We start from the raw sequence: 25,627 nt of genomic DNA on the forward strand, positions 1-25,627 counted from the left end.
TTATAGTTTTTAAACAGTAGGAAAATTAAAAAAAAAAAAAAAAAACTACACAATTTTGTTCCCTTGCTGACTTGACTAACAGCACAAAAATGTCAATGTACATTTTATATGCAATAAAATGCATATACAATACAATAAAAATGGATCTTAATTAAAGAATTATCTTTAATGAACATTATGTTCCTTTGAGTATAGACTTTAACCACGTGTTTCGGATTATTTTATATCCATTATTCAGCTGATTTAAAAAAAATATTTACTAGCCATAGTCCTTGTAAATTCAATTTAAATGTCAATTCATAACGCACATTTGATGAAATTCTGTTCTAAAATTGCAATATGGTTAGTAGAGACCAATTGGGAAGTGACAGTATCTAGTATTTAATCAATATGTAAGTATTGTTAACATATGTTTTTAGTTATTTGTTTAAATGTAGCATTAGTGTGTTTAGAAAATAATAATAATAAGGGATAAACTAAGAGTAAAAATAGGGATTGGGCCAATAAAAATGGTGAGAAAAATTACGTAATGTTAAAGCCATTAACTATTCTTAAATTATAATTGAAAAAAAAAAAGTTTGTTTTATCTATTTTTAACCTTTTAACAGTTAAAACAGCATTTATTGGTTGAGTAAAACATGATAACTGACATTTTTTGGGAATCGAAAAATTTGAAAATATAAAATTCTTTAAAGCTGATTTTTTTAAACAATAATATTGGTATTACGTTATGGTTAGTGATAGTTGGTTGAAAGTTAATGATTGTAACTGACAAAGATGGCTTTTCAAGGCAATCTATTTCTTAATGATAAGAAAATTAAATCTAATATTTTGAATGTCAGTGAGAGTTTTATTTAGTGATAGCAATGCTGAAGACCAGAACAATGTTTTCATGTCTGAGTGCAAACAAATTGGATCTAAGCTACTCCTAAAAAAATATATGAGAATAAATGACAGAATTTCTTGACCTGTTTTGAAGTAAGGCATGGTATTTACTGTATATACCAAGTTTTACAGTCTTTCCATCCTTTAACCTACTTAGCAAAAGTAGATTTTTAACTTTTATTTCTGGGACTAAGACTCATGTATCTGGTAACTGAACTTGGTAACACATATATAAGAAAACCTCCATGAAATTAATAGTTTAAAAGTAGGAAAAAAAATTGATTTGTTTTAAATTGGATATGATTCCAACTACTAACCCGATGGCTCCAATAATTTGCATCTAGACTGAACATTTTTCGCAATATTTTGTAAGCAGCGATATTTTAATATTGATCATTGATATTTTAAAATATCGATGTTTTTTGTAGTCGATGTCACATTCCTAGTCCCAGCAACCACTTCTGACTCTCCGGTGCATGCGTAGCAAGTGTTCTTCCCTCCCAAACCCTATACTGCGGATGCTCCTTGCAGTTCTGGATAATCAGAAGTTGTTATTGGAACAGACCTTATGTTTTGAAATGGATGTTTTTTTATCGAGGTTTTGTAATCTTCGATACTTTATATTGAACATCGATTTTTTGTTGTTGATGTTGCATCCCTATAACAAATCATTCTAGCCGTAGGGGCAGCACTGAGGGGAGGGATAGAGGAAGAGGATACATGACTGAGTTGGATAGAACTTAGTGATGACTGAAACTGCTGACAATGAGAGATCGGTTATTAATTTAGCAATAATTTTATATAGCAACGTTTTCAATAAAATTGACTGAAAGGAAATCCCCTTTGAGGAATCACTTTTTTAAATTTTTGTGATTAACTCAAAAACGGCTTTGACGATTTTGATTAAGCTCTGTTTGTCAGTATTAAACTTGTATTTTGATCTTCACTTTGAGAGATAAGAAGAAAAATATTTTTCCAGGATGATATTTGATTTCCTGGAAGATTATTGATTGACCGTGTGTATAGATGAATGGAATATGGTCCGGGTGGGGTAAAAAAAAAACTCAAATAGTAGATAATTATACTATTTTATTGAGCCAACGTTTAGCCCCACGTTTCAGGGCTTCTTCAGGGCTAAAAAAAGATACAAACACTTAGTTACAAAAGGAAAAAAAAGAGAAAAAAACATAAATGTAAAATAACAGGGGTATAAAATGTAAAAAAGTAAGATATACTAAGAAAAATTAAAGGTTGTAAATAGTAAATGAAAAGGGTAATAGTAACAGATAGATAAGAGAAGAAATATTAGTATAAATAATAGTATTTTCTTTAATATTTCTTCTCTTATCTATCTGTTACTATTACCCTTTTCATTTACTATTTACAACCTTTAATTTTTCTTATTATATCTTACTTTTTTTACATTTTATACCCCTGTTATTTTACACTTATGTTTTTTTCTCGTTTTTTTCCTTTTGTAACTATGTTTTTGTATCTTTTTTAGCCCTGACGAAGCCCTGCAACGTGGGGCGAAACGTTGGCTCAATAAAATAGTATAATTATCTACTATTTGAGTTTTTTTTTACCGCACCCGGACCATATTCCATTCATATTTGATTTCCATTTGAAAAAAATAATCTATTCAACATAGACATTTGAATATATGACACTGGAAAATATCACTTCAATTTAACAGTTAAGATTCAGCTATGCGTAAGCTTATATTAACCCGGAATTGTACTCACTGAGACCTAATAGCTAGGCCCTACATGAATGCATGTTTTAGGAACCGGTAAGTCTGAAAAAAAAAGTTCCATATTAAAAACGGACTAAGTGAACATATTCAGTACAGTATTTTTAAAAATATTTTGAGCTCAAATTGTTCCAAGCATTCTTAGAATATCACGGTGTAATTTGAGCAATAAAACCTAAGCCATTGGCTCAAAATGTTGTTATATAAGCACAGAAGGAAAGACTAAACACATTTGATACAATCATTTTCAGGATCTTGAGCTCGACTTGTTTCAAAACATTTACTGATTCTAGTTGAATAATATGAGCAATAAAATCGTATAGTAAATACCTATACATATTATTTACCCTATTTGTCGCTATTCCTTTTAAATTATCAAGGAAATCTGTAAAATTTAATTGTTACAATATTTATTGGTGACGAAGCCGTAGTAAGTTACTAAATGGAGTTTATAACATTTCATTCAATATATAATGGCCAAGTTCCCTAGAATAGAAATAAGTTATTTAAGAAAATCTTAACCCAATATTGTCGAGGGAGTAATGAAGTACGAGTATATTTTGAACACTAGTGCAATAGGGAAAGTTTTGTTTAATAACTTTTCTTTGAGTAGTTTTCGTGTTTTTAGGGTTAGGTATGGGCAAGAACAACATGTTTTAAGTATCGCATTCCAACTATGGCGTTGTGGAAGCTAACCTTAGAATGAGGTTTAACCCGTGCCTAACTCGTTCGCTATCGTGCGCATGGTACTTCATTCATCAAAATCTATCGCTCTTGAGAACCGGAAAGGGATCGATACTACCGTATACAATTGGAATGCCAAAGGTCTTAGGGAAGGAATATATATAATTCAAAAAGTTATAGAAGTTTATAGAGAATGACGAAAGACGCATAAATATAAGGTCTGTTTCAACGACTTATAATTTGTGGTTTATTTCATTGCACTTACTTGAAATATAATAAATTTATAAAAGTTGAGAAATTCAAAAATAGTTGTATTAGATTCATACAACATACGACATACTCCCTCCCCTTTCCGAAGGGACTCCATACATGGCCCAAGTACTTCTTGCTACGCCTCTGGTAGATTTAGTATATCAACAGAATGGGCAGAAAGTAGAATTTATATTTGATTTATAATATATTTTACTTATGTAACCATATAATTCTATCAAATATTGGAATAATAATTCTTCTTTTCGTATGTTGTATGAATCTTTGGAAACTTACCTGTTACAGCCTTCTTAAGATTTCGTTTTTATGTAATAATTGAAGAGCTCCTCCTAACAAAGTTATTTCTAACATTTCTTCAAACTTTTCATGCGTAGTAAAAAAGTTTTACATTTTACTCAATTAAAATATTTTCCTTCTAGATGGATTAGAGCCTTATTTAATAATCAAGGACTGAATTGCTAACAGCTGTCAAGCTATTAGTCATTGCTATCTTTAGTTATTTGCAAAAGAAGCTTTTATGCTAAAAATCTAAATTTGGTCATTGCAACCTCTTTAGAGGGAGCCATTCAATAATTAATTCTTTTAAAAACAATATATTTTTTTATTTCAGATAGCAAGTTCGATTTGTCAGATTAGCTTATCCGGATAAAACTATGCTGCAAATTTCTTCTTGGGGAAAAATATTCCTGATTGACGTATCCAAACCCCTGTGCATTGTTAGAAGATATAATGTTGATAGGAAAATCATTTTTACAAGGTAACAATTTTTACCAGTTAAGTTAACAACTTTTACGATCTAATTGAGGCATTCGGTCGTACAACATAGTATCTGCCATTTATTTTGAAATACAGTGATTGTTATCATTCTTTGTGACTAATTTTAGATTTTTTCTTTTAAAAGAATAATCTTGGTATTAAGTAATAAGCGGGTCCTCCTTCCTCTCATCCACAGGCACAACTGGCGCATGAAGCCCTTGGGCTGCTGAACAGCCGGCAAACAATTTTCACTGTCTTGCATCGGTAACTGATATCTTATGTTGCCGAAGAACTTCCCCTACTCCACCTGTCAATCAGCTTACCACGTGGGCACACAAGATCCGGGACATTCTTATACAGCTTGTTGGCCATTCTATTCTCACTCATCCTTTTAACATGGCCTATACTTTTTTGAATTTACATTTTAATGTAAAGAGATGTTAATTTTTTCGCAGAGCCAAAACAGTTTACTGTTTTTCCTTCATCACTATAGACTATCATATGCGGTTCCTGACAAAAGATAAAAATCATAAAGATTACAAATGTTTTACAGTTTTTGAAATTTTATATTTTTACAATTGCCATATTTTACGGCCGTGTGTCTCAATTTACATTACAGCTCATACTAATCTGGGGATGAGTTAGCTAAGTAAAGCAATGAAGTCCTAACCTCAAGGATTGGGTTAAAAACCGGTTGCGGCATATGATTGTTTATTTCGTCATGTTTGTGGTGACTTCTGAAGACTTTACTGGGATGCCCTGAACTACAGTGAAAAACTGACGATTGAGGTTGATCAACGCCAAATCATTTTTTACACAACTGCTAGTCTAGAAATAGTACGACCTTACTAAGTTCTGATTTTAAACCCATCATGAGTTGTACAAGGACAGTTTTTATTCTTCTTCTTTCTCTATGACACTGGATTTCAACTATATCGTATTTTCTAGGGAAATGGCGTCCAGTCTCTCTAGTTTTGAAGAATCATTTTTAAAAATGAAAAGAGTAAGCAAGTTATTTTTACTTTGACAAAAATTATATTGATTTTGTCTTAATTTCACATTACTTTATAATCCTATACAGGTTTACAGAAAGTTAGAAGAGGTTTCAGTCCGTTTAGGTGAAGGGGTGAAATATGCATACATAAGAAATAAAGGGAAAACGTATGAGAAGGTTTATAAGAAGGGTATAACGGTAAGCCATAGCTTTTACTGCATTCTAATTCCAATGAATGAAATAGTATAAAGACTCTAGTATAATCGTTCCTTTTATGCTTTCATTACGGTATTACCTAAATGACATCATTGTTTAGTTACAATGATATCAATTTTAATTTAATAATTTTTGATAAACCAATAGAAGAAAGCCAAGTTCTAAACTGGACTAAGAAATTGCAGTTGGCCACAACAGAGGTCGTTCTCCGCTTTCAGAATGCATCAACTCGCCATAAGTCGTTGTACAGCGTAATAATAAAAATGTATATATAACATATATCTGAGCCCAAGTATAGTAGGGTCAAGTATATTCGAGGTTAGAGAGTAAATGGATGGGGTAAGCAAACTCCATTGAATGCCTTATTAATTTTCCGTGATTATCAGGCAGTTACCAGATTAGAGAGTGAAGTCCTTCAGGCATCTTGAGCTGGACACCGGTTGTAGATCTGATGACCTTGACTCGTGTTTCTTAATGTTTGGCAAGGTATACGACCATATAAATTATCTTGAATTTAGCCATAATCTGTAGCTACGTTTAACCTCGAGAGTTAGAATATATGTTAATGGAAAGAGTATTTGCGTAATAGCCAAAATTGGTGCATATTGAGCTACTTGAAGCTCGTGAAGCGGCCATCTTCTCTCCTACAATCTTAGTGTCTGAAAGAAGTCCTTCATAGCCTGTCGAGCTAACCGAAAAAAAATATTTCATTCTTTAGGCAAAGCCAATCTAAATCCACGGTATTAAGTAGCCGCAAGACGAGACGTCTTTGATAGAGGAGTTTCAATCGCGTCATTTACAAAGGAAACCGATTTTAAGAGCCCTACAGTAGTCATACCAGGAGAATAGTACCAAAAAATAGCCGGAGAACCACTCATCTTGCCAGTTTCTTTATTGTGGTTCAGCCAATTATAGTGCCGACATCGTTCATAATACTACTATCCACTCCGTCGGCATTACAAGGGTTAAAGGAAAGTCTGTTCATATGGAATACATTTATAATTTAAACTAAGATATTATCAATGGAGCATTCGGACTCCTACTCGAACTAATCTAATTAGTTTTAGCGTAGGGATGGATCCCGACAGATTGGAAGCCGGACCCCGAGGTAGTGAGGAAGCCGCTAGAGCCGGAACTGCAGGCCTGGGCCACTCACATGCACTCGCTTTGGCTACTCTTGGGGAGGGAAACGGCGGAGGATATCACTCTCGACCACTCCATCATCCCCCTTCCCAGAGGGCAAGTAGCTTGTTCAACTGGCTTCAAAGTTCATTATTTATTTAGTTATTTAATGAGAATTGTTAGATGTAATATTAGGTTAATGAAAAAAAATTATAACCTAATTTTCGAATCCGTCGTTAGTCTTCATAAAGAAACTTTCATTCACAAAATAAGAGTTACTGAGACATTCTTTTTGTAACATAAATACCGTTATCATTGGAAGCTCTCAACATTTTGGTATATAATACTAAGATTAGATGTGATATAGATAACGTTGTAACATATTTATAGATGATAGTGAGGATGGAAGTAGTGGAACATTTATAAGACAGTTCCTCAATCCGTGAGATTAGCTTTTAGCAAAGGAGATTTGAGGTTTCTGATGCTCTTTGTAAGACTTGCCTTGACTGGACTTGGCTAGCGAGTCAAGTTGTAGAGTACTACCATGCAGTACTAGCACTGTTTGTATCCCCTAGATAGTTAGACCTATAGAGGTCACGTGACCATTGAGCAGCCAATGAGCAGGCAGCATGCACTACCAGTAACCACGCACGTGACCATCAACGCAACCTTTAAGTCATGTGAACATAGGGCTGAGGCACTTTGTAGACACATGATTACTGTAGTATCTCTACTGCTCTATAAAAGCTAATCACGGTATTCCTTTCTCTCCGTTAACATTGTTTTTATCCACACCAACCCTTTTAGACTATAATATCCCTCCGCTATTTTGTTTATCCTGCAACTGAGGTTTTAGAAGGGGCTGAGTGTGCCCGACATTCATGTTCGGCCACCATTTTCTCTTCTCGGCTTGCCATCACAGAACGCAACACTGTCGTACAGCACTATCGCTGCTGGCCCAGATGGCGTCTATATAGGCCATGCCATGTACATTTATAGAAATAGGTTATGCCCCTTTTTGATCACGTGAAGTCTCTATTATTTCTTTCTTCTCTAACTAACCAATACTCCCTCCATTCCGCCACCATTTTGTTAATCTCCACCACCCAGTTAGACAAAGGTAAACATTCAGCAGTTTATAGAGCAAACTATTGAGAAGATTATGTAATATAATAATGGTTCTTTTTTACTTTTAGCAGCAGAATTAAAAGATAGAGAGGCTTAAAAAATATTATATAGTTGCTTATGTTTTAAAGATTGTTAGATCAAAGTCCAAAGAATCAAAATGTAATCTTTTTATCTTGAAATTCTTTGGTTCAATTTCAAACGATTGGGGAGGTTGAAAAGACATATCAACATGTAATTTATGTTTTAAAGATTATTTGGAGCTAAACATTTAAATTATTAATTGACATTGAGGGTCACGTGACTACTGTAGGTTCTGTTTTCGATTGGACATCAACAGAACCAACAGCGCTAGTGCTGCACGATAGTTGGCTAGTGCTGCGCTTGGTGGCAAGTCAGGAAAAGAATAAGGACAAGGTACACTAGGGTCCCACAAAACGAAAAATCCATCAAACAGTATAAAAACAAAAGATAATAAAATAAAATGCTGGTTCCGGATCTTCCTCTAAATTAGTGGAGGCAATGTAAACAAAGTTTACATATAAGTAAACCTCGGGGATATTACATAAAATGTAAACACTGAAATGGTTTTATAGTGGCGTGAGAAAATAAAATGGCGGTCGAGTACACCCAGCTTCTACAAAACCTTAAATCCCACAAACAGCGGAAAAAACTAAAATGGCGGAGTAAGATTATAGTCTAAAAGGGGTAGTGGGGATAAATACAATGGCGGCTGTGGACAATAAGTACTGTGATTGGCTGATTAGAAAGGAGGAGGAATCATAGAGGAATCTGGCGTCCAAAAAGGGACGCTACCCTATGGTCACAGGACTAAAAAAGAGGGCGTTGTCAAATGGTCACTTGCGTGGTTACTGGTGTCCATGGTAGTTATAAAGCGTACTATGGGCCACGTGACCTACGGTTAGGTCGGAAATAAAATAAAATGAGTGGTGGTTAGGTCAATTACTACCTCATATATCCAACCCATCATGTACAGAGTTCGGTCGTGGATCAAAACAATTTTTTTGCAAAACTGTCGTAATTTATTTTTAAAAATGAAGCCAACAAAACTCAATTGAATGTCTTGTTCATGTATATTTTTTTATTTTCACAGCAATATTGAACTTGTTAAAAAAACATAAATTATTCTCAAAATTTAAAAAATAAAAATGAGTTAAAAGACTGAATTCCTTGACTCAAACAGAGTAAAAATGTCACAAAAACTGAAGGTATCTCTATTTTTAAAGCTTATTTTACATTGTATTTTTGAGTTGGTTACTAAGAAAATTACTAGTGCAAATCCTCATTACAACTATCTAGAAATCATTTTTTTTTTTTTAATGATGACCCCCTTCCAGGTCGTTTCGGATATACGGGGGGGGGGGTCTACTGGGTACCACCCTATTCTAACCGTAGTGCGGAGGGTTCAAGTTTTCATTTGGTGGGGCTGCCACAGAAATAAAAGTCGTCACTCTAGGCCGAAATCAAACCTGCGCCGCTGCAGTTACGAGATTGCAAAGACCTAAACTTCAATTTTCCACAGCTACAGACGGCCCCACAATCCAAAAACCGCTACTGCTTATCTCATTATCATCTTATCATGTTTTGAGTACTAGCAATGGACTGTAGCTCCTCTTTGTGAAGTCCTCCTATTCTACAAACATTAGCAACTATTTTCGGCCATATTACAATCTTAAGATATTTGTGGATAAAGCTCATTACAAAGACGTGGTTGAGAAGCTTGAATTCCCATTCAAGCTGTTAGGTAACATTGGAGCGCACAGTTATTTCACACAGTTCTGTACTAATAGCTACATGACCAAAACAAAAATAAATTCTTAACGGACTCCAGTTTTATGGATTCATGAGTCTCTAAGCATTTTATTTACTTGAGCTATTAGTTATGAAAAACCTTTTTCACCCTATCTACCTTTATTGTGAAACTGAAATCGTCACGTTTTACTGCATGAAAATGTATTTAGAGCACATTGGAAAAATAATTTCTATTTTTATAGAATGTTAGACTTATGAACTTTTATACTTTCTGAACTGTTGAAGGTTCATTGTGTCGTCCTCAAATGATCACGAAATAAATTATTGGGATTCATACTGGATCGTGAAAGGACTCTTAGCGAGTGAAATGTACCAAACAGCGGCAGGTAAGTTACGAAAAATTTAACTTATGATAACTTTTCATCAATACTGCTAATATCTCAATAGACTCAATTTTCGTAAAACGGGAAACAAATCAATTAGAACAATGTATTAAGGTTGTAAGGATAGAATAACGTAATTTATGAAAGACTGGTGTAATTTTTAACGAAACATGAATATGATACTTTAATGAATATTTTATTGATTTAAGTCAAGATATTCATAATTTTATGTAGATTTACAATAGCTAAATGAAATGAAATTAGAGAGGAAATAACGTTCCTATATCACTCTTACTGAGTCTCGACCTCCTCCTCCTCCTTGATCTGCCAGTTATCTCTGTTGGGTGCCGTAGCTCTCCTGTTTCGAATACCCAAAATCAAGATCACATCGGCGGACACTTCATCCTTCTCTGAATACCTTCATTTATATCACTGTCAGAGTTCATCTAGGATCCTAGGTATTCAAATTTTCCAACTCTCTCAAAGAGTTTAAAATTATCTTTTCCAATTCCCATCTATAGAAATAGATTGCCAACATTAGCTTTTTCCCTGATTCACCACAAACCTCACTTCAGCTGCAGCTCTTTGAGGCCCAACTAGCAAACGTTTTCCCGATAATATCCACACCATATGCAAAACTAGGATCATTGCAGATTTGTCTAACACTGTTCCTCCTATCTGAATTTAAGCTTTCTTTGCAGCTTAGTCCAGAACCAAGTTAAGTTTCAATTATAAAATGCATTCTTCACTGTTGGATTGCGTCCTCATTATCTTCAGGATCTGGCTGTTCAAACTCACCTAGTAGAATTTAATACGGGTACCGTATTTATTTCTGAAGTATTTATTTCTTGATATAACTTTCATATTTTACTGGAATTTTCAATGTTCCCAGGACGATAGTTTTCCCATTTCCACTTTTTCTTTTAACATGACAATTTTCCTTTTATCTCGACCGATCCTCTAGGATGCTTCCCTTGAACTATTAATTTATATGTCGTTGAGTGTTTGCGGCTTTAGCGCACTTGCTCAGCCTCCATTGACTCACTATCAGTGATACGGCGAGAGGGATGCGTTGGGATCTTTTGAGCTCTGCTCTACCCCTCACACGTGGGGGATAGAGTGGGCTCAGGGATCCTCAGGTCGATTGTGTAAATATTGTATATTAGAGTGTAAATGTGACTAGAGACTATATTATTTTATCATTATGTTATTTTATTTATTTATTTTTCATACAGATAGTTTGATTATGTTCATTTTGTTTATTCTTCTGTTTGTATATATTTTAAGAGTTCGTTTTTTTTTTTTTTTTATTCATTTATTTAATTTATTTTAGTATATATGAGATCGCTCATCACTATTACCTATTGCCCTGTGTGGCAGATTGTAATATCTATCAATAAATAGTATTTAAAAAAAAAAAAAAAAAAAGTATTTAAAAAAAAAAATGTATATGACACTTTACATCAGTGGCAGTTGGATATTTGTCGTGGACCTATTCTTCTGATACTTACCACATTATAGCCGAATATGTTTTTTATTTATATCATCTTCTTTGTCAAGGTTTCTGATTTTAGCATTCATAGAGGTACTATATACGTGTTTTTTTTTTTATTTCTGTGTCTTTTAGCTTTTATACATTCAGTATGTTTCGTGGAGTACCCCTATGGTTTCTCACTACAGAAATTTATGTCCTATGTTCAGCCACTAACAGGTGGTCAGAATCCACATTAGTATCTTGGTGTAATCTAATACCCATCAGTCTCGATTCATGTCAGGAGCTGACCAGAATATGATTAATTTGATTATCGGTCTCATCACAGTTGGAATGCCATGTAGCTACGTAGACTCTTTTGTGAAGAGAATTATTAGCCCTATACTTTATTAAAATGAAACGTAGTCGCTTTATCATGCAAAATAATATTGCAAGAAAAATATTTGCAATACAGAATATTTGATCTGAGAAAGAAAAAGTCATTTAAGGTTACAAAACGTGGAATTGCAAATCTACACGCACTTGTATCATGACAGTTGAAATGGGTATACAAAGTAATGAGGTTTAATAAGGAAAAAATGTTTAAGTTATTTTTCTATCTTAGATTACATCTGGACAAATGACTAACCTGGAATCCTCACATAAGACAGGAAACTGCACGTCGATGTCGAATATAACAGCACTTAAAAGACAAACGGTCTAAACTTCCAATTCATTACAAAAGATATACATGAATGTAATAAGGCCAATCTGGTCATACGGAGTTGAGCTTTGGGGCTCCACTAAACCTTCGAATTTCTCTCGTATTCAATCCTTACAATCCAAAATCCTCAATGCTCCTTACTTTGTCACAAATAAAATCATGCATAAAGACCTTAATATTCCATGTGTATTATTACTTCCATTATAAATTCACTAACCACCCAAATCCACTAGTTTCTAACCTTGCGTCCTCTTCCATTCCTGACGATCCTCCGAGACGTCTGAAAAGAAGATGGCCACTAGACCTGCTAATGTAAAAACTTCATTAGAGTGCTATCAAAGGGCAGTTTCTCTACACGCCTGTATCCCTCCATAATAACATATATCAAATTTAATAAATGTATAATTATGTACAGTTGTAAATTCCAATAAAAATAATTTAAAAAAAGTTATTTATTAGTGCTAAACACACGAGGTAGGCCGAAACATCGACGAGAGGATTGTGTTGGGACTGATCTTCAGAATTTAGGTTAGAACTAAGGTTAGTAAGCAGTGTTTAGGTGTAATCAGTTTGCATTAAAAAGTTCACAAATTAAAGATGAGTATTACATTTACAACGATAAGTATTATTAATTTAATTAAAATCAATATATATATAAAAAAAAACTTTAGGTATTATCGAAAATTTGTGTCACCTAATTGAAAAGTTTGGGTACGTTCCGAAAGCTGGAAGATACTATTTCAGGGGTCGAAGTAGTCCGCCATTACTTGCGGCCATGTTGGATTCGTACCTTACAGCAACACAAGATATGAACTTCATAAAGTCAAAAATAAAAGTAAGTATTAATTTAGAAACATTATAGGATAATTACATAAATACTTGAACATTTTTTATACTAAATAAAAATTTTATTCAATTTCTGAAAATAAGTCATAAGTGATATTAATACGTAAATAAGCTGAAAATAGACTGAGGTTGATGATAAATAAGCTGAATAGGCCCTCATTTACTTCTAACCTGTATTCGCATTATTTTATAAAATAATCTAGTCATTAAATATTTATTTTATAAAAATAAAATATTAAATATAGTTATTTAAATTTCCATATGTTGCTTCTTCGTATTGTTAAAAATTCAAAATATTTGATAATTTCAACAAACTCTAATTTTTCTTTTTTTTTTGCATTGAACGATTTCTAAACCGTTAACTTACTTCAGATTTGGTTTAGAAGCTATAAAAGTGCATGTACGTATACATTGATGCTCTACTCATCAAGGACCCGTAAAGTTTAAAGTAAATTAAAAAGTGGAAAAGTTTTATTCATGAAAAATGGAAGAAGCTTCGCCTGAAAAAACGAATTTCAATTATAATTTACCTTCTTTATTCGGAATATCGAACCCTTCAGACGTTCAAAACACATCAATGGTGAATGTTCTGGGTGTCAACTCTTTTGACCCCTTATATTCAAGTATAAGCCTTGGGCAAAAAAACGAATATTTTAATGATAATTGTTTAAAGCCAACCCAAAATTCAGCTGAACTGCTAAAAAGTTTCAAACAGCAGTGGTATAAGTCAGGAGATACTCATCAATATAAACATCTGCCATTCCATACAAATATATGCAAAAGGCCCCCTAAAATTCAACGCACGGATAACTCTTTACAAATTGCTTCGACCAATTCTTCTTCGCCGAAAGTTAACCAACTAGCAAATGTGGCTCCTGCAGACCCTTCGATGCTTGAGAAGATACTGACAGACCCTACGGGTTATATCAATGTTCAAGGGAAACTGAGAGAGGTTCGTTTTTACGGGGAGAAGTCGATCGTGATGATGGACTGGAACGACCCTAGAGACGTCTGCTTCCAGTCTTCTTCGAGGAGGGTCATCATTGACGATAAAGATATTGTCATCCTTTCTTTCAATTCTCCCTACACAAACTATACTTTTCCTGATGGTTCCACTTTTAGGATTCGTCTGGGTGCACCAACTCGGGATTTCTACATCGACGGTGAACCCGTTGATATCAAGTTTGGTGGTCCACCTATTAACGTATTAGTGGGTGATTCCTATCACAAGATACAGCTCGGCGGTCCTAGTCCCAAGGTTTATGTTGGTAATGTTAGACGTAGGGATATTATGGCTGGTCGTATAAATTTAATTGTTGACGAAGATTTGAACAACATATTTCATGTTTATCTCGATCCGAAACCGCAGAAAGTCGATGTTGGTGGTGTCCCATTCATCTTAAGGTTTGCTGATTCTTTACAAACTGTTTTTATAAATGAAAGGCCATTCAAAACAGAGTTTGGTGGCGACCCGATAGCTGTAAAACTTTTCAATGTTGTACATTTGTTCAGATTCTCCGCCCTTCCTCCTGGAATAGTGCCGGGTATCGTGCATATTGTTAATATGCAAAGTAGACAGACTGACCCTGTAATAAGAAATTTGTTTCCTTCCATATTACCAGCGAACGACCCAAAATTAACGTCATTAGCAGCGATAGTAAATAACAACCATTATCATTTTAACTATTGCTGTGATAGTGGAGAGTCAGGAAATACCGATGTTTCTAAAGCTCTAACCACTAATTCAAATTTACTCACTAGAAACATGCTTGAAACGCGTATTGAGCAAAATACTACCCTTGATGCAAACGGTGTAGATGTCATAAATTTGTATCAGAAACTTGTCGAAAAGGGCATCATTTGTCCTCCATTACGTGAGAAAGAAGCCAGAAAGAACAGTTCCAAAAGTATCACCATTGACTTTTCAAAACCTAAATCTTTGAAACTTCGCAACATGAGAATCGTTTATGAACTTTACTCGGGGGCTCAATGTGATATTTGTTCATTGAGATTTATGAAAAAAACTGGAGAGTATGCCAGTCACATAGATTGGCACTGTCAGATGAAGAGGCACTCCCTGGGTCAAAGTCCAAACTGGTGGTGTCACCCTTCAGAATTCCCTCGTAGTGAGCAGGACATAGGCCATATAACCTGGTTTGAAAAACAAAAACGTCTCGACCCTTTTGCAATATATGAGCAACTCACAGTTCCTGCAAAGGATCATGGAGTTATGCCAACATGCTCATTCTGCTACGAAGAGTTTAATCAATTTTATGATGAAGTTGCAGACGAATGGCTGTTGAGGAATGCTGTAGTCTATAAGCTGAAATTGAGCCATCCTATATGTTGTTTCAAAGAGAATCAGAATAATTTAACTTCGTTGCAAGTTGAAATGAATATGATTACTCCAAAAGTTGAAACAGATAAGATTTCCAATTACAGTTCTCAAAATAACACTGCTACCGACAACGAGCCCATGCCAACTCTAGAACAATACGACACAGTTCTACCTTGCAATATCATCGATAATAAAATATCTACTGATGCTAATATTGATGAGTTATTCAGTAATAAAATCCATAATAGGCCACTCACTGCTGATTATCAAGATGAAGATATGGAAGTTGTCGTAATACAACCTGAAATGGAAGTAGTTGATCTTTCTAAAGATGATATAAATAATCTTGAAAATAATACGAACAAAGAAATGGGAGGCACTACACCCCTTTATAGTTCTGAAGCAATGAGGGCCGAAACGAATGAAAAACCGCAAAACCAATCAAATGAGTACGATCCAAACGGTCATGCAGAACCCAGTTTAATTTTAGATTATACTCCTACATTTGGTTATCATGCCGAATTCCCTTCTACAGCTGCTATAAAAAATATTCCCATAAATTTACATCCGACGCATTCTTCATACAACATAGATCCCGAGAACATAGAAATGGATTTACACGAACTACCTAAATTAATTCCAGAAACAGTTAAACCTCTGATAATGGATTCAAAGATGATAGTTCAACCTGATGTTATTACAGCGGGGGTTGTTTCTGCGATGTGTTCCATTATGTAAATTTAAATTTTGATGAATTAATAATATTTAATAGTCTAAAGAATATTGGCCGTCCTAGGTTGCAATTTGAGAATTAGGATTTACTAGGATAAATATATCAGGTTGTCTAGATTTTTGGAATAGCAATTACTGAGACAATTATAGGTTTTAAAATATTTTCTAAAATTAGTATCTGTTTATGTTCTTATATTACAAACAAACATAAATGCCCTTATTGGAATATAATCTGCAGTTTGTTGAAGAAGAATTAAAATACTGGAGAGAAAAAAGAACAGTAGTATTGAGAAAGGAAAATTATCAACACGTACTCTACCTCTACCATGCTGAAAGCGTCTTTCCTAGAGTAGAAAGTTATGTGTAAGTCTGATTTGTTTTTGTTTCCAGTAATTATTCACTAAATAAAATGGAATAAATTGATAAATACAATAATGAAAAAGATTAAGTTACTTTTTATTTTAGCCAAATGATAAAAAAAAAAAATACTCTTATTTTAGCTGCTTTAAACATTACACATTAACACAGATAAACACATTTAACAGAATAATCATGTAACAGATTCGTCCTTATTAGTTGTCAAGAAATTTGTCCAACGAATATAACTACTCATTTTGGAATATGAAAGTTTTCTTCTTTTTTTTAATAATTTATTTAACATTTCATTACCCATTGAAAGACTGTACATACATTTTTAATGAGAATTCGTTTATTGAATTTTCTACCAGTGGTGTAGGCAATAAAAAAATAATGATTACAAAGTAGAGCAACACAATTTGGTAGGGCTGTTCAAAATTTATTTTCTAAAAACAAAATTCAATTACATCATTCAATAGCTAAATTATTAAAGAATTTATAATGTAATCTAAAGAAATGAAAGGCTTAGTGTGTTTTGAAGGGGCATGTGGAACAATTTTTCCCTTTTAGTTCGCTTTGATAAAAAGAATAACCTACACCGTTATGTAGGATCAGAGGTTCGAGTACTCTGTAAGAAAGCACTGTTTCTTGAACAACGGTAGTACAAGGAGGTGATTTTTTTTTTTACCTCTAGTCTGCCATTTCTGATACATGGGGTGCGGTACCTGTGGGGTGGTGCGCTGAGCTTGCTCATGCCACTTCAGGTAATCAGTTTATTTATTTTTTTTATTTTCTTATTATAAAATTAACAGTGAGGGAGGGGGAAGGATCTATTTAATTTATGGAAACATATATTTTATATGCACATTTAGACTGTGGTGCAGCCCAGCGCTCACTTTATCGCCTTAATGATGGGGCTGCATCATATTCAACTGCATCCGTCCTGTAGGATCAGTCGCTTTTCGTCCTTCAGAGTACACAAGTCTTGTACTAGTCCTCCAGTTTCAGTCTGACTGACTGGCTTTTTTTCTACCAAGCTTGTTTGGGAAAGATGTCACCCCTCACATTTAAATAGAAATTCTGTCATCTAGTGGCAGATAAATGAGGCAGTAGGCTTCGGTAGTCATTTTAGTCCCTAGAACAAGAGTGAAGAGTGAGCAGCATCTCAAGAGTCGCATCATTTTTGGTTAAGATCGACAATTCACGATGAGTGAATAAACTACACCCCACTCAGGCGAAGGAACGGAGTCAGGATGAGAGAACCAAGCACAACAAATGGACTAATCTTCAAGCTCCAAACAAGATCTCAATATCTCACAAGCCAATCGAGTACATTGTAATACTTTCAATTATTCCGTTTAATCAATAATCGAAATTTAATACTAATATAACTAAATAACATTGTAAACCCTTTGGCTTATCCTTATATAATTATTTATCATTTAAAGAATAGAGGCTTATTTCCCTATATCACCAATAAACCTATAAAACTATTCCTTATTTATTTTAAAATCCAACAAATACAGTCCACTCCATTTATTACAACCAATAGCATATTACAATTAATTAAGGTAATATCCACCAAATGTTTACTCCGGGGAATATTTAATTCAATTATTTTATAGTACATATTTATATATCTTTTATTACTGTTAACAATGCAAAATGCTTAATTAATTTCAAATAATAATAAAGGTACTCTAGTATAGTTTTAAAAAATCAACATTCAAGCCCAGATTAACTATTTGAACGAGGATAAGACCTAGCTGATATTAAAAATCACTTGATTGCACATTGAGTTTATTCAAAATTGTTAGAGAGATTTTTGAAAAAAATCAAAATTAAAATGACACATGAAAAAAATATTAACCTTTCAATTAAAAACAGTTCTATACAAAAATACGTAAAAAATCGAGTATATAAAATAAAAATTTCGGTTATTTTATTTTATCAAAAAAGATTCTGTAACATTCCATTTATATACGAGCCTTAAATATGTAATTTTAGTGTCAAAACACTTAGCGGTCTTGAGATAGGCTGTACACATTCTCATTCTCTCTCTCTCTCTCACACACACACAATTTTCTGAACCTTGGTTATTTGAATCAGCGATTTCCAAAATGCGTATATCCGTCGAAAACGTAAATTCGATATTTTGCATGGTTGCAATTCTTCCCCTTACTAAATACAAATAAGTTAAAGTAAAAATGGAAAGAATAAAATAAAAATTGCACTAACAATGAATGAAACATAAACAAATCTATGATTGAGGAACATTTTCGCGAAACATCTGGTGTGTACAGATTTAAAACTATCGGAAAAATATAGGTACCTGCATTTCATTTAGATCTATATCTTTCCGACAACACTAACTCTAAATGTCACGTTGCTACTTAAATCTATTCCAACATTAATGCTAGTGAAAATCATCAATAATAGTAGCTGTACCTGTAGAACTGCAAATAATCACAACTACAACTGTTAATAGTTGGATAGTTGCCGTCGCAATTACTTTTATCGACTATGGTAGTTGTAGTTGTGAGCTTCATCTATTTTATTTGAAAAGTAGTAGTAGTTGTAAATTTTTTCCAACTAATTGTATTAGTACTGTATACAACGATATGTGTGCTCAAGTATAAACATATAATAGCCATTGATAAAGATATCATTATATAGGGATGACAACATGATGTTGAAGTGGATTGATCCAAAGGAACACAGCGAATATCTAATGGCCCTTAATAGTTCTTGTGAATCGGCTTGGTCAATATCTTCCCGATGGTGCAACGAGGAGAGTATATCAAAGGGTACTTTATGTTTTATATCAGCAACTATTGGTCCGAGAGTCCGGGAAAAAAAAGAAGTTAGTGCACCCTAATTTTTGATTCCTTTAATGAAAACTGTATATAGTTAATAGTCAGAATCGATGACTCTGCCAACCATAAATGGAGAGAGGGGATAAAAATGGTAGCTGTTTCAAAACGTTACAAAAAATATTATTCGGAGTTCCATATTTTTAAAATTACCTACAGTAGTAAAAACCTTAATGTTAAATTATTTAAGTTAGAGTAAATTCGCTAAAATATAAGCGCTAAACCAGCTGTTTGCGTTCAATAGTTCCCGAGATACTACAATTCAACACTTCTTTCCAAATAACGAAAAATCAATATTTTAGCAATATAATGAATTATGCATTCTACAAAAGGAGTACAGATATCTGCTTGCTCTCAATTGAATAGCAGTTTCCATGATATTCCCTTAAATAATGTCGCAAATTATTGATCTTTCGTTGTATGCAAAAAACTTTTCGTTTATGAAAACCTATATATCAGGAAATTTTAGACATACATATACCTATTAGCATCCAAATGAAGACTGGTTAAGTGTACTCTAATGTAGGTAATAACGTTTATCTTCGTAGGATCTTCTATGATATTCACTAAAATTAAATGACAAAGTTTTGATTTTACCTAAGGTTTTTCTAGAATGAAATAAATTCCAGAGGCGTGTACTTTAAACATATCATTATTTACTTTGTAAAGACATCTACTGTATCCCTTACATACTTTGAAGTATCTTTCCTTGAAAGCACCAAAAATGAATTTTTTTATAACTTCTTGTTTTCTCCTCTTGGGCTCTTGGACAGTACGTACTTATTATAAACATAACGATTTATTTATTGGCTTTACATATCGATGTTTACTATTTTCAATTTTATAATACTAAAGAACCAGCAAATAAGAGTAGTTGACATGGGCGTAGGCAGGATTTCGCCAAGGGTGGAGCATTACACACAAATACGTACTAGTACAAGAGCCGGGTAGGAAAAAAGGCAGTTATCCTCACGCCAATTGTTGATTACTTTATGAAAACTAGGTATAATTACTAGTCAAAATTGATGAGTCTGTCAAGTATAGGAAGGGGGATTAAAAAATGGCGGCTGTTTCAAAACCTTTAAAAAACATTGATTTTTCATTCGGAGCTCTATATCTTAAAAACTACCAACAACACTAGAAAGTCTAAGAGACATTATTTAAAGAAGAGTAAATTTGCTGAAATATTAGCTCTAAAAGAGCTATTTATGTCCAATAGTTCTCGAGATATAGCTTTTTAAAAAGCTAAATTTCTTTAAAATCTATTAAAGATTAGTAGTTAGTTAATTCAAATTGAGAAATCTATATCTCAGGAACTATTTGACGTACAGATGTCTATTAACACTCAAATTAAAGCTAGTTTAATGGACTATAAAGAAGTTTATAACTTTTACCTTCGTAGGGAATAGTAGTTATCATGATATTTGCTAAAATAAATTGATTTATAGTTGTTCAAACAATAAATTTGATTTATGAAAAACTTTATTTCAGAAACCATTGGACGTACCGATGTCTGCCAGCGCTCAAATTAAAGCTAGTTAAATTTACTAAAATAGTTAATCATGTTTATCTTTGTAGGAGTCGTAGTTTTTATGATATTTGACAAAATAAACTCACAAAATGTTAATTTCTAGTTGTTCGTATAAAATGTTCGATTTTTGAAAAAATATATCTCTAGATCCATAAGACGCACATATGTCTGCCAACACTCAAAATAAAAGAAATTTAACTTACTATAAAGTAGTTAATGACACTTATCTTCGTAAGGGTAGTAGTTTTTATGATATTAACATATGAATATAAATTTAGCAAATGAAAATTTGTCGGAATAACTATAAATAAATTAATTTTACCAAATTTCATGTAAACTATTACTCCTACAAAGATAAAAATCATAAACTACTTTATAGCTCATTAAACTAGCTATTTGAGAGCTAATAGACATACAGATGTACGTACAGACGTCAAATTGTTTTTGAGATATACATTTTTCAAAATAAATTCACTAACTACTGATCTTTCAGTACACTCCATACAACATTTTTATGAAATGTTGCTTTTTAAAAAGCCATATCTCGAAAACTATTTAACGTAAATAACTCTATTAGGGCTCATATTTTAGCAAATTTACTCTTCTTTAAATGACGTTCTCTTAGGTTTTCTTGTGTTGTTCCTACTGTTTAAGATATAGAGCTCCGAATGAAAAATTAGGTTTTTTTATCGCTTTGAAACAGCCGCCATTTTTTATTCCCCTTACCCATACTAGGCAGACTCATCAATTTAGACTATTACTTATACATAGTTTTCATTAAAGTAATCAAAAATCGGGGTGAGATAACTGCCTTTTTCCTCCTCTTGGGCTCTTGTACTATACATATATATATTCCCTACTGAAACGATGGGTAAGAAAAAGATACTTAATTCCGCATTGCAATAAATACTCCCACCATCTTATTTCTACTTCATAAAATTCAATCATTACTTTTTGAATGTTAATTACCTATAATTAAAATTGATTATTTAAAGCGAAACAACTGAATATAAATCGTTAAATCCGGTCCCAAAAATCTCGTGCTGTGGCTCACCTCTGCCTACGCCCATGGCAGTTGAAACATCAAGGGGTACTTTCTGATTCGCAAGATTCTCATTTGTATCATATATTATTACAGTAAACTACAATAAACCACTGATTTGTTGAAGTCTGTAAAAAGCAATTTTGCATTTTCCTAATAATTTTAATATTTCGATAGTTACCTAATCTGAATAAAAAAGAGAACCAATTGTATGTATGTATATTATAATATAATGTCAAAAACGTTTTTTCGTTTGAAAATCTAATCCAATGAAGAACCAATCTGGGAAAAATTGTGTTTTCTAAACCACGATTTTGTGTTTTCTAAACCGTTTAAGAAAAGTCTTTTTTATTTTAATTCTTCTAATGTCTTCGATTTTCTATTTAAGCGACAATGCCATGGGTATTCCATGCTTCATTTATAGAATATAGTCTAGGAAAGTGATTACAACCTGATATGACGGCCTAATTCAAGTATCTCATAGTTAAAACTCACTTTATCTGATTTTCTGATTAATAGAAAAACATTTAGAAGTCCCCAAAGTAATCAAACTTGTCCGCTCTTATCTTCCTCCCTTTTCTATGAAGAATCGGGCGACATAGATACATGATTTTACACAAGCGTTGGATTGGACATCAATCCGATTTTTAATATTGCAATTTTTAGTAGATGTTCAAATGAAAGAACATTACCGCCTCCACTTATTCCTTTTCTTTATCTTTGTATGAGCAATTTAATTAATTATGATATTTCACCAATAACACTGTAATTTTTATTAAACGGATTAAAGGAGTTGGTATGTTACAAATGTATAAATCTGAGAATAATTTAATTTAATATTCACTTAGTCCTAATTTAGAATGAAAATGTCAATGTCTAACTTCTAAAATCTGTTATAATTTATCTTTTAAATCAAATAAGAGGCTATGAAGAAGCATTTGAAATATTCTTTAAATCAAATAAGAGGCTATAAAGAAGCATTTGAAATATTCTTTAAATCCAAAATATTCATCTACCCATGCCTTCTATTAAGTATTAATAAAATATGTTTATAGAAAATTTATTTTAATATATTTTTTAAATACATACAGGAAATCTGATGCCTTCAAACACTCACCACATCGTCCCGGTTGATCTCAATGCGTACATTCACAATGCCTATAACCTGCTAAGGAAGTGGTTCAGAAAACTTGGAGACCAACCTAAAGCGAATCATTACAAAATACTGTCTAAAGACCTCCTCGTCTCTATTGAAATGGTATTTTGAATATTTTCTATTTTATTACAAATTTATAGTTTAGTTGGAAGGAAAAAAATATTTTAAAACGACAATATATATGAACAATAATACTGAACTATTGATTATATCGAGAAATTATTTATTTTTACATACCGCCTTCAAACTGGTTGCTGTCTTATGGAAAATTCGTGGTAGAATCCGAAAATGATGACAGTTGAAAAATCTTCATTTTAAGTAGAGAAATTCGGATTTTTATGGGAAAAAAGTTGTCATGAAAACCTCTTTAGCAAATCACATCTTGATAACAGACTGAGATACGAAGATAAAGTTGGTGGCTCTGAATAGCCAATGGGATAGGAGGGTAGCTGGGCTACATCCTTGTGGGCTGTGCGACCAGGGCCCTATTTCATAATAAAGTGCAAACTAATACTATTAGTCTTGTTAATTACACTAATACTATTAATTCAATTACACAGACTTGTACAATAGTAACTTGTACTTTAGTATTTTTTAATTCCTGTAAAATCACTAATAGTCATCCCTATCATGAAAAAATTAAGTATTAATATTATTATCACACTAATATCTACACTTGTACTATAAACTAATACTATTAGCTTTCATTATGAAACATGGCCTAGATATCTTTACACAAATATAAAATTTATATATTACATAACATTATAGTTATTTAACAACTGTACGATATGCTTTTGTTGCATAAATTATAATAATCGAGGTTGGGTTATTGTTGGGAATTTACTATTTGATGAGGACTCAGGGAAACTTATTCTGGAGGTCTAGGAAGACGGGCCACACAGTTCTCTCCTGGACCCTGGGTACTAAACTATACTTTAGGTAAATTAACCTCTCTCCCTCTCTTAATTCTGATAATTCCTCCTAGAGTACCTTGTATACATAAATAAATAGAAAAATTATTGAATTAGTATATAAATCGAAGGGAAAGAATAACAATAAATGAGACAAAATAAGAAAAACTACTATTGCAGTATTGAAGAAACAAAAAAAATTTTTTTTATATTGTGCTTTGATTTAAACTGTAAATATGAAAATATCAATCCATTTTAATTATATTCAGTTATAGTTATAAGTATATTCAATTATAGTTCTTTAATCTCAATATCATTGGTTTTAGAATAAAATGTAACAGTTTTTTTTTCTTGTAAGCAATCATAAACTGAACAATATTCATTTGAATCTTTCTTGTACATGTAAATGTATGTTTCTTATAAAAAAGAAAAAAAAAAAATTAAAATAGCTTTTTTTACTAATTTATTCTCGCTTAAACGTTAATAAAGTACCGAAATTTCAAATTCACAGAGATGCGGTTCAGCTCAAATTGTGACAAATTTAGTCTTCTATAAAAAGAGTAATTGTAATTTTACACTACCAGACTTTATTAGTTATAATCCAAAAAGAGTACGCAAATTTTTCCAGATATCTCTTTATTCTTCCAAAATCAGATTTGGCAATCCAAGAAATGTAAAATACCATAATGAAACCAACTACTGGATTTTTTTACAATAATCAATTACTTGCGTAATGGAGTGGCTGGAGCAACTCTGCTGTCCTGTTTTAGTTTCTTCTAGCTTAATATGTAACTGGACCTTTTTTGTAGCAAATTTTATGCTGAACAACTTCTTTTGAATTTTTTTTTTATATAATGTACATTTCATAAATAAAAGAATACAAAATATTTTTAAAAAATCCTCTTTTTAAACGTTAACAAAACTACCAAATCTGATTTATAGATCATTATATTCCTAATCTAAGCAAAATTCAAGAAAATGTCTGGATTATCTCTCTAGGAAGTCTGGTGAGTCAATTCTTTTAAAATTTTTTGAGGTTAATCACTTCCATTTTTGAATGAATAAATAATAAATAATTCATTCAAAAATGGAAGTGATTAACCTCAAAAAATTTTAAAAGAAAATGTCTTACTGCTTAACTTAATGTAATTCATATATATTGTAATAATTTTAAATTATTAAAATAAAATAAAAAGAATTTGAATAGTTTTTAAACTTTTTTCAAATATGAAAGAATAACTTTGGGTTCTAATTTAAGAACTTTATATCAAATAGTTAATAATTAATTTTATTATATAAAAAGAAAGACTCTTAATCTCAGGGCGTGTTGTTACTAGACAATCAGAATACAAACACTTTTACTATTAACTTAAATTAATTAATATCTATTTTACAATGTATTCATATTTAGTTATAACAAAACTAACCAAGCTCTATATACTAACGATCCTTCTTTGTTGATTCTTTGGCGCCTTCCTTGTTCTCATCTTATTGTTCCGTCCTATCATCAAATATGGCTTCCTTCTTGACAGAAATTGTTGACGACCTCTTCATACTTAAGAGAACCTTTCTCTCCTCTGTCTAGACAACAACTGCTTGTCCTCCTCAAAAATGAAACCTGCCTTGAGGTTACATGTAAACATCGATTGTCCCCCAACAGTTAGGGATTTTTCCAAATGATT

The 25,627-nt window shown here is 32.5% G+C and overlaps 1 protein-coding gene across 4 annotated transcripts in view; it reads left to right on the plus strand.

Annotated features, from left to right (window-relative positions):
* The first annotated feature begins 243 nt into the window (after positions 1 to 243).
* The window catches only part of LOC106679223 (trehalase), a 36,206-nt gene continuing 10,822 nt past the window's right edge, over positions 244 to 25,627 (plus strand). Inside the window, exons 1-10 of one of the 4 annotated variants that reach the window (XM_014418236.2) lie at positions 244 to 392; positions 4,203 to 4,349; positions 5,297 to 5,351; positions 5,430 to 5,540; positions 6,631 to 6,797; positions 9,864 to 9,964; positions 12,828 to 12,991; positions 16,311 to 16,435; positions 19,106 to 19,236; positions 22,967 to 23,133. In XM_014418236.2, the coding sequence (XP_014273722.1) occupies positions 4,246 to 4,349; positions 5,297 to 5,351; positions 5,430 to 5,540; positions 6,631 to 6,797; positions 9,864 to 9,964; positions 12,828 to 12,991; positions 16,311 to 16,435; positions 19,106 to 19,236; positions 22,967 to 23,133 (1,125 nt within the window). In that variant the 5' untranslated portion in view covers positions 244 to 392; positions 4,203 to 4,245. Of the gene's footprint in view, positions 393 to 433; positions 513 to 4,202; positions 4,350 to 5,296; positions 5,352 to 5,429; positions 5,541 to 6,619; positions 6,798 to 9,863; positions 9,965 to 12,827; positions 12,992 to 16,310; positions 16,436 to 19,105; positions 19,237 to 22,966; positions 23,134 to 25,627 lie in introns of those variants that run through there. The other 3 variants (XM_024364390.2, XM_014418238.2, XM_014418237.2) reach the window with 3 other exon arrangements.

Source organism: Halyomorpha halys, unplaced genomic scaffold (genome assembly GCF_000696795.3).
Source record: "Halyomorpha halys isolate HHAL.00 unplaced genomic scaffold, Hhal_1.1 Scaffold185.1, whole genome shotgun sequence".
NCBI lineage: Eukaryota > Metazoa > Arthropoda > Insecta > Hemiptera > Pentatomidae > Halyomorpha > Halyomorpha halys.